This window comes from Neolamprologus brichardi, chromosome 13 (genome assembly GCF_056152115.1).
Source record: "Neolamprologus brichardi isolate AB-2024 chromosome 13, ASM5615211v1, whole genome shotgun sequence".
Taxonomy (NCBI): Eukaryota; Metazoa; Chordata; class Actinopteri; order Cichliformes; family Cichlidae; genus Neolamprologus; species Neolamprologus brichardi.
Genome location: NC_142116.1, coordinates 12,717,161 through 12,727,540, shown reverse-complemented (window position 1 = coordinate 12,727,540; position 10,380 = coordinate 12,717,161). Strand labels below are relative to the sequence as shown.

The 10,380-nt window shown below is 38.8% G+C and overlaps 1 protein-coding gene across 1 annotated transcript; it reads right to left on the bottom strand.

Moving 5' to 3' along the window:
- Positions 1 to 175: 175 nt before the first annotated feature.
- Positions 176 to 6,043, bottom strand: smndc1 (survival motor neuron domain containing 1). Its single transcript, XM_006783740.2, has 6 exons — positions 5,905 to 6,043; positions 5,431 to 5,550; positions 4,615 to 4,757; positions 3,948 to 4,109; positions 1,003 to 1,156; positions 176 to 827 (listed from the first exon to the last, which is right to left on the bottom strand). Exons 2-6 carry the CDS (start codon positions 5,548 to 5,550, stop codon positions 690 to 692), a joined length of 717 nt encoding a protein of 238 aa, XP_006783803.1. The 5' UTR covers positions 5,905 to 6,043; the 3' UTR covers positions 176 to 689.
- Between the last annotated feature and the right edge of the window lie 4,337 nt (positions 6,044 to 10,380).

Below are 10,380 nucleotides of genomic sequence, written 5' to 3'. Positions count from 1 at the left end.
GAGAAAAGAGAAAAAAATAAAAATAAAAAATCATGTTACTCAAATGAGAAAATCGGTTGTATTCACAGCTGCAACCTGATGTTGACGACATCGCTTTGCCACCACCTACAGGACCTGACAGGGCCACAACTAAAATACACTGCTGAGATGGTGAAATGATGTAAAGGATCAAATCTTTAAAAACTGAAAACAATGTTTATTTCACTGTTATATGTACAATGAGGGAAAACTTAAATTCAGCCAACTCAAAATCAACACCATTATTAATTCAGACTTTCCTAGAACACATTAATGTTTAAAATCCAGCCTCAAATGCAAAAACCACATCTACAGGCGCATGTTTATAAATAAAACAGATGGTATTTGGCCTCAGTGGATAAACAGCAAACTCTATGGCTTTTCTAAAACACCATTTCCTTTTCTTACATAATAGATGACCTGGCTCCAATCAAGGGCAAGTCCCTCATATGGATTTTATTTGTTGTGCCTAATAATAATAATAATGATGATAATAATAATAATATATATATATATATATATGAAACTACAACAATATTTCAAAACATTGGTGTGCAAGCACTTACTTTCAAAGCTTACTTTACTCGAGAAACTTAAATCATGTATAAACACAATGGAAAGCACTGATACAGCTAGTATACAGTGGACTATTATGTACAGGTCATATCAGGTCATTGTGGCATTAGATGTCTGACATTGTATTTGGACGTGTCATGGTACTGGGTCATAGGCTTGTCTGCAATACCACACGTTCCCACTCCCACCTTTCCATTGACGCTTTCTGGAGATGCAAATATGCTCCTCTTCACCTAGAATAAACAAAAGCACATGGAAATCAACATTAGTAGCTGTTGCAACAATGTAGTACTGGAAAACTTGTATTAATTATGCATTACAAAGAACTTAACAGTAACCTATGGACACATGTCACTAGTTTCAAGCCGATATCTTGGTTTTCTAACACTAGTCTTAAAAATAACTTACCTGGCCTTTCTTGTTCTTTGAGTAGGCTTTGTTGTTGAACTGCTGCCACTTTGACTTTTGCTCCTCTCGTTCTTGCTCCAGCTCCTTCATCCTCTGTACCTTCTTCTGAGCTTTCTTCTTTTTATACTCCCTCTGCTCTGCAATCTGCTCTTTCCTAGAGAGAGAGAGAGAGAGAGAGAGAGAGAGAGAGAGAGAGAGAGTCAATACAGATTCCCCCCGATTCTAATTTTCTTTCTCAGAATTGTAACTGACAGCATTTACACAGAAAAAATACAATTTTCTCCAACACAAAACATATTTCATAATAAAGAGCTTATTAAATAGGGGGAAATTTCCTTTAACTGTTGTAAGTTAAAGGATGTTTTCTCACTTTATTGAAAATAAAGTGCTCTGCTACTGGAAAACGGTACAAAAAAAAAAAATTAACTGGAAGTGTTGCTGTACACCCAACCAAATCTGACAGATTTTACCTTACCAACCACAAGCAGGTGCAGCAGATCTATTCAGCAAAAGACTTTCAGATACTTGCATCATTTTACAATGTGCCTATAAATTTGCCTGGTAGCAGGACACTGTCCCTTTTCTTGTTTATATTAATCTCCACCATTTTCCATTTAACAGCTTAAATCCCTTGCTCTTGCTGAGACTGCTGTCTTGTGGCTGGCTTTGAGTCCTTGATACTTTGAGCTACTTTCCCTCTGTTAACTTCCTTAGAGTGTCCACATTTAGCTGTCTGATTAGGTTTGTTGTTACAAAGGTTTTCACGGTGGTCTTTGGCAAACTTACTTCCATGCTTTGTTAGCATATGGCTGTGACTGCAGAATTGACTATTTGTCTGCGCTGCTGTGCGCAAGTTGTGTATGATTGAAGCAGACCAGTTCTTAATCAGCCATATCACCAATTAATGACGACTCCCGAACAAGAATACTGGAAATTTGCCAGTTCCGGTCCCTCGAATTTTAGCCCTTGTTTATAGAAACAATCTTATTTTTCTACTTTCTTCTTTATTAGTAGAGATTGATGTGTCTCTACTAATAAAGCTAATTGTTACAGGTTTATGCACCGTTTTAAACTGATGATTAAATGAGAAAAAACTTTTTTCATGGATAATAGTAGAATTTCCTATTGTTTTCTTATAATAATAATAATAATAATAATAATAATAATAATAATAGATTGCATTTATATAGCGCTTTTCTAGACACTCAAAGTGCTTTACAATTCCACTATTCATTCGCTCTCACATTCACACACTGATGGAGGCAAACCACAGTTGTAGCTACAGCTGCCCTGGGGCAGACTGACAGAAGTGAGGGTGCCATATCGTGTCATCGGCCCCTGTGGCCAACACCAGTACGCGGTAGGGTGAAGTGTCTTGCCTAAAGACACAACAACCAGCTACAGACAGAGCTGGGGATTGAACCGGCAACCTTTTGGTTACAAGATGAGCTTCCAGACCCAACCCCCTGAACCACGGTCATTGTCAGGGAATGATAATTCCCTGAACCATGATCACTTCTTGATGGTACAGTGTAGTGCAATCTTTAGATGGTTATCTTCAGGGAGGCGCAAGCTCACAGTTTTATGACTAAATTTATGTCACATACACACCCAAGCACACCTGTTGACACAGAAACTATGACATACCTTTTATGAAGGAGTGCATTGACTCCTGGGTCAATGCACTCCTTCCCCTTGTGCCACCATCATCATCATTATTATTATCAGTATCATCATCATCATCAATAATTAATTTTATCTGAAAAGGTAACATGTACAATATTAACAAAATGTTGCCATTCCAGGCATTGTACCAGAGTTAGCTTAAGCTAATTTGCATATGTAGTCCCTCTTTACCTATTTTATAGACTAATTAGTGTGCGCAGGCCCCTGCTACTGATGTGTACTTGCACTTGTTTCTCATCCTGCCTTCCGAAACAACTGACTGGACCACTTCAGTCCCACATTCCAGTCAAGCGTCAACACTAGTAGCCTCAGCTGCTTCAGGGCTGCTAAACTATCATTTTAGGCTCCTATAATTTACTGTTAGCAGTTTGCTGTTCTTTTTCATTGCTCTGTACGGTTGATGCAAAAGTTACTCATAGCTTGATAGGAAAATTCTATATTGTTTTTTCCTAACAAACTTTTTTTCTAATGGCGCTACATCCTTTTGTGTTAAGTAGCATGCAGTTAAGTTTAATTTTGGTATTTTCTTTTAATAAGATTAGCTAAGCCAGACCTTCCCAAAGTGTGGGGCCCGGCGCAGTATGAAAAGGGAAAAAAACAAACAAAACAACGCTTGGACACTGCTAGCACGGGGCGCCCACAGAAACGCAAAGCAGGAGATGAAGCATCGCTGAATATGTTTCCAAACCAACTTCATTCTAAGCCAAAGACTAGAAAATATGGTGAAGCATATCTGCCCTTTGGTTTCACCTGCACAAGTGCCGAGGTAGGTCTCAACGGCAGAATTGGTTTCCCTTGCGTCGGGAGCACGTGCTGGGCTCTTCAAACCACAGACAAACAGTATCCCACATTCTTGATTTTTAGTTCACAAACACTTGTTGTAATGACCAACTACTCTGGACATTTTGGAGATGTTAGCTCTTTATACAGTAAAGTTACAGCGGGATACAAATAATATCAGGCTCATCCTGCCACGATTTGTTCCCCCTATCTATTCTTGTAAAACAAAGAGGGGCCCAGCAAAAAAGGTTTGGGAACCACTGAGCTAAGCTAAGTTCAGCTTCAATTACCTTTTTGAGTTATGCAGCACCAATTCTTCAAAGTTCTTGTGTTGTTAGTTCTAAAGCTTTAAATCATTTAATTGTGTCTCAATTGTCCGTATGGTTGATTACAATTGTTCCCATTCCTGTCCTTGATTTAAGTTCAGTTTTATATGCACAGAGCTTCATTGAGTGAGTTAGAGAAGAGTTTGTTCATACCTCGACTTTGGCTTTACACTCCCATCCTCCTCCAAAAGCTTTCCTTCCTCTACTGCCTTGAGGTTCTGTAGAGGAATCACTTCAGCATTCCCATATCCAGTGAAGGTAACGGCTGCAGTGCCGTTGTCTCGGTCTATCTCCTCAATCTCAGCTTCATAAATCCTGCAAAAAAATCCCGTCTGTAAGCAGGTGAGTATGAGCCAAATACTCCAGCTCTACTTTATAAGTAAAGCCTAAAACTAACATATAATCTGTCTGTTAAATACAACTACACATCTTACACCATTTTCTATTTTTACAATTTTTACAATATATATATATATATATATATATATATATATATATATATATAAAAATAAAAACAACTGTACACTTGTTTCCTTAAACATGGCTAAATGTGTGGATTTAAATCTAAAATTGTTGCTTATAATATTGTTTTTACAATGCTGTCCCATATCAGTATAAATAATCTCATTTTCTTGACTCACTGAACAAGTACAGTTGGAAATGTAGGTACTTGACATGTGCGACTAACATGCATCTACAAAAATAATAAAGTAAGTAATAAAACAGCTACTACAAATCAGATGAGGGTTTAAATTGCAGCGCTATAAAAAGTATGCGGACACACATAATGTTTTCATTTAAAGAGGCTGCTGACACTCACTGTCCGTCCTGACTCCACATAGCCAGACACCTGTCTCCCACTTTCCAGCCATGCTTCACAGGAACTGTGTCCGAGCCACTTGTTTTGGCAACAGTCTCTGCCGGCTGTGAGGTCAGGAGGTCTTTTGTCAAATCAATGACTTCCTGCAAAGTACACAAAAGGAAGTAAGATTTTCATTTTCCATCAGAAAATAGAGTTGACAGTAACATTTAAAGTCGCTGCAGTTGTAACAATAAAAACAGAGTGACAGAAAGTGCAAAAGTATCATAATATAAATCACTGTGGCACGCCCCACAATTAAGGTTTAAAAAATTAATCAGTTAAGGAAATCAAGCTCAACTGTAAAGACAGTCAGACAGAACTTTAAAACATTAAAATAGGAATAACACAAAATATTCTCTTTTGAAACATTTCCTACAAACGTTTCCTACAAGTTGGAATGCATGGTATTGCCTTCATGCAAAGGTGTAATTTGTTAAATGGGGTATTCGCCACATAGGATAAAACCTTATCAGGAGATCATCAGTTCTTTTCCACAACACAACATCAGCATCAGTCCACACACATTAGGGAGCATCAAATTAATATCTGTGAAACATCTCTCCTGAATGATAGCAAATAATTTTAAGTCAGAAACAACATTGTGTAAAAAAAATATTTAATTTATATAGTGGGGTTTTTTTTTTTCATTTAGTCAAAACTTATAAATAATTCCTTTAGGTTTTCGTTGTGTTACTTTAAAAGTAACAGCAACACATCACTTGCTCACCTTGCTTTAAAAGAAGCAATTGTCTACTATAAGTAAATTAAACAAACCTGTAAGTCTTTTTGGAGTTTAAGAAGGTCTTCATTGTCTGGATCAGTAGATAGAGCGACTTCAACTTGCTGCAGCTGGGCTTTGTAGTTGCTCAACTGTTTAACCAAGTCCTCCGACATCTGTGTTGACAAAACAGGGAAAATGGCTACTTGCGTTAGCACAAATCCTATAATTCAGTGACAAACGGAATAAATGTGCGTGCTAGCCTGGATTAGACATATGCCGAATGTACAAACTTCTAACGTAGGCTGTGTAAAACCCGTAACGAGTGAAAGCTGTGTCACAAAAAATACTAAAGACCATGATTTACTATTTGTCTCATATAGCATCCGCGCTAACATGGCGCTAAACGGTTAGCAAGCAGGGTTCCCTTGGCCCTAAAATTGCGTAAATTTAACTTACGTCGGCTAATGCTAACTATAAGCGGCACACTGGTTGAGAGACAAAAATAACAGATTACTGTGTAATCTTACCTCAATATCAATACTCTTTGCCGATAAATATAGTAAGCATTCAACTCTAAACCCGATATCTTTGTTCAAAATGCCTGCTTAAAAAGAAAGAACAGTCCACTCTCTGTACTTCCGTCGCGGACAACCAGCCGGAAACACATTGAACACGCTCTCGCGATAACAGATGGGCTCTGATGTCGCCAGCGCCCCTGACGGTGGTAATAATATTGTCTCTCTGCATATCACAAGCGAACCATACCCTTATCCTATAGGATGAAGGTTATAAAATAAAAGCTTAAACATTTTGGAGACTCCAAGGGTAAAACGATGAATCAAAAGGTTGTTTAATTCAAATACGAATCAGGTCCACAACAGAAAAAACTTCCTACAACTCACATACTATGTATTTTGGCTATGTAGGGATGCGGTTTTTGTAAAAAGTTTATATATGCTCATAATGGGCATGAATGTCACGATAATTTGTGGCTTTAAATCTTTGATATCTTTCATCAGTCCTTTTTCCAGAGTGGAATGATTCTGTTGATCCTAAAGACCTTTTAAAATACAAAAACAATAATTGGCTGCACAAGTTTGAATTTCTCACATTCTTACAGAATTTCTCTAAACCAAATGGGGTCAAGATTATACACCCAGATTCAAAAATATAAGAAAACTCATTTAAATCCTTTAATAAGTGATGCTCTAGGTTCTACAATATATTTTAACTTGACAAGGCCAAGCCCTATTAACCTTTTATTAGTGATCATGATTGACTAAAACTTGGTAGTTTCCGTTTGCCAGCATAAAAACGATTTGTTTGACAGCATTCACTGGAAAGAGCAATACTCAGAACAATGGTAAAGTCCAAGAAACTCAGTAAAGATCTAAGAAGGAGAATTGTAGACTTTTGCAAGTTGGGAAAGTCTCTTGGAGCCATTTGTAAATAACTGCAGATTCCAAGATCATCAATTCAGACAATTTTAAGTACAAGTTATTCAGCTCATGACCACTTTACCAAGGTGTGGAAAACGGTCCAAATTGTCACCCTCAGATGAGAGGAAATTGGTTAGACTGTTCAGGAACGACCCAGGAACCACCAAAGTTCAAGCCATGAGGTCAAACCTAAGAAAACTGTACCAGCTGTCAAGCATGGTGGTGTTACCATCATGCTCTGGGACAGTTTTGCTGCCAGTGGTACTGGTATATTGCACAACGTGACTGGAATAATAAAAAGGGGGACTACTTCCAAATTCTACAACTTTACCTTAAATCAACAGAGCGTTGAAACTTGGGCACAATTTGGGGGTTCCAAAAGGACAATGATCCCAAATACACATCAAAACTGGTTTAGATTGAAAATAGAATAGAATAGAATAGTCATTGAAGATGTACAACAAAATTGTGGGTGCTTTACACCAACTCTGATGAAACAAAATAAAGCTGGCTTCATTATTCTGACTACTAAAAGCATCTGGTCGAGGTGCAACGTCCTAAGAGACATTTAACCAGATATTAGACCATCATAGACGTTATGACGATGCAGATGTTACATATTAATATTAATAATAATAATTCAGTGTCCAACCTAACAACCCTCAGGTCAGTGGATCAGAGTTCAATGGCCCATGTACATATTTATTGGCTTTTGAAAAAAAAAGCTTGTATTTCTATATTTTTAAATATGAATGCAGTTTAGTTAACACAATATTTGATACTATTTCACTTTCATTGTGAGAAATGTTATGAACGCCTTGAGATTATTATGGTCTAATACAGTGGTTCTCAAACTGGTGGTGCTTGGGCTCTCTCTAATGTTATGCGGAAAAATCTCCAAAAAGAATTTTAAGATTAATTAATATACCATTGTGGAGGCATTGCGGAGATGACACAAGAGTTCCTGAGGCTCTTCTGGGAGTCGACCAGAAAAACGTCTCCCCTCCCGGAGCGTGAGTCCTCTGTGAAGTCCTCTGTGAAGAGCACCCTTTCCTTATTGCCAGTGGTCGCCGCTGCTACAGAGCGCTGGCAGGCTCATTTCCCTGTTTTAACCATCATTTTTAAATGGACAAAACGTCAGTCAAGAGAACTACTGATATAATCCATTCACAACACGAGGTTAATCATTAATATACTGCTGCATGGGCTGGGCTGTAGTTACATTACAGGTTTTAAAAACTGAGCTTTAAAATTCATAGTGGTAATAAAAACCGAGAGAGGCCGACAGTGATCACTGATTGTTCAGATTAAATTGAAAAAGATACAAAGCATTATAACATGTTAAAAAACACAACAGCCTTAATAAACACTGAGCAGCTCGGACCCGCAAGCAGGTTACGTCATCGCTTAAAGATTGGATATCCCACCTGCTGTGAATGTTTTAATATTGTTGTTATTATTATCACTTGTCACGTCCTGTTTATGAAAGTTAAAATAATAACATTAATATAAGAAATATAATTGTCTCGTGTAAACTGTATATGGTGGTAAATAAATACTGTACCTCATATATTTTATGAGGTGGTACTCATTGTGAAAAGTTTGAGAACCACTGGTCTAATACACCTCATGTCCCCCTTTAGACTTACCCCTGTTTGCTGCAGGTTTTGCTTCCATGGAAAATAGGAAGGCTACTGTATCATTTAAGCACCAGACTGTTATCAGACTAAGTTAACAGTTCATATGCATATTTTAATACAACTGGAGACTGCAGATTTTTCTCAGTGTAAAACAAAAGGAGCAGCTTTAAGTTTGTTGATTTAAGTTTGTGCTTTGATGAAGGACTCCCGCTAGCTTTTTCCCAGTAAAGGTTTTATTGGTGATTACAGGAACTGCGTCGCTGTTTTGCAACTTTACAAACACGTTTTCTTTCACTGGACCTGAGCTCACAGTCTTAGTACCGGCCCCGCCTCTTTGCTCTTCGCGGTGTGTAAACAGACGCCAGCTCCACGTTCAACACGTTAAACTGTGTCAACGTCATCGTCGCTGCTGCCGTTGTGTTATCAGTGTTTCTGTTTAAAACTGTCGGTTGTGTGGGCTTAATGCGGCCAGACCTTTTATTCACGCGCTGCTCTTAACTACGTTTATTACAGCTCTGTTTTTAGTTACAAATGTCCCTGAAACGCTCGCGGTCGAGTTCCCATGGTAACAGTGGCGCGCTACCGAGCCGTGCATTAAACAAAGCAAAGAATTTGTGTGGAGATTTCTTTACAATCGAAATATTCGAATTACTCGATGAACCGTTGCAGCCATAGTTCTTTTGTTTGCCATTTAACCGTCATTGAGTGGATATTTCTTTTTGCACAATTCAGATCAGCTATGGTTGCAGACCATCTCCCTACAGTTGTATTTTTCAAAATCAAATCAAATCACTTTTATTGCCACATCACATGTGGAGGTACACTGGTACAGTACATGTGAGTGAAATTCTTGTGTGCCAGCTTCACCAGCAACAGAGGTGTGCAAAAATACAATAACATAAGAACAATCAAAATATAAGAATGGCTAAATCTGAGAGTAATATGAATAAATATATGTACATTATAAGAGTGTATGTATATTACTGAATGTGTATATGTATATCTACGTGTGTATATATATATGTGTGTGTGTGTGTGTGTATATATATATACATATTTTGCAAATCAAATAGAGTAAACAATAAAATGAAATATATAAAATATACAGAGGTTGGTAGTTGGACATGTGCAAAACAAGTGGCATTTATATACAGTATGGAGTGCATAATGTTGAAGTTCCAGTAGTGAAGGTGAGGTGTCTATGAAGTGTCCAGCAGTCTGATGGCCTGATGGAAAAAGCTGTCTCTCAGACTGCTGGTACGGGACCGGATGCTGCAGAACCTCCTTCCTGATGGAGGTAGTCTGAAGAGTTTATGGTTGGGGTGACTGGAGTCCTTGATGATCCTCCCCGCTTTCCTCAGGCACCGCTTCCTGTAGATGTCCTGGAGGGAGGGAAGCTCACCTCCAATTATCCGTTCAGAACACCGCACTACTCTCTGGAGAGCTTTGCGGTTGTAAGCGGTGCTGTTGCCATACCAGGTGGTGATGCATCCAGTGAGGATGCTCTCAATGGCACAGCGATAGAAGGTCCTGAGGATGCGGGGGCTCATGCCGAATCTTTTCAGTCTCCTGAGAAAGAAGAGGCACTGTTGCGCCTTCTTCACTGTTTTGTTTATGTGTCCTGACCATGTAAGATCCTCAGCCAGATGTACACCAAGGAACCGGAAACTGCTCACTCTGTCCACAGCAGCGCCGTTGATGGTGATGGGGGGGTGTACTTCTCTGCACCTCCGGAAGTCTACTATCAACTCCTTTGTCTTTGCAACATTGAGGGTGAGATGGTTGTCTTGACACCAGTGGGTCAGGGCGCTGACCTCCTCCCTGTAGGCCGTCTCATCACCGTTGGTGATAAGACCCACCACTGTAGTGTCGTCCGCAAACTTCACAATGATGTTGGAGTTGTTAGTAGCCGTGCAGTCATAGG

What these genes read in the sequence shown, in the direction of transcription:
- smndc1 (XM_006783740.2), bottom strand. Translation starts at nt 5,550, where the DNA reads ATGTCGGAGGACTTGGTTAAACAGTTGAGCAACTACAAAGCCCAGCTG. An exon ending in AGTGTAAAGCCAAAGTCGAG is followed by an intron (nt 1,157 to 3,947) that starts GTATGAACAAAC and finishes CTCTCTCTCTAG; the next exon opens with GAAAGAGCAGATTGCAGAGC. An exon ending in CAAAGAACAAGAAAGGCCAG is followed by an intron (nt 828 to 1,002) that starts GTAAGTTATTTT and finishes TGTTTATTCTAG; the next exon opens with GTGAAGAGGAGCATATTTGC.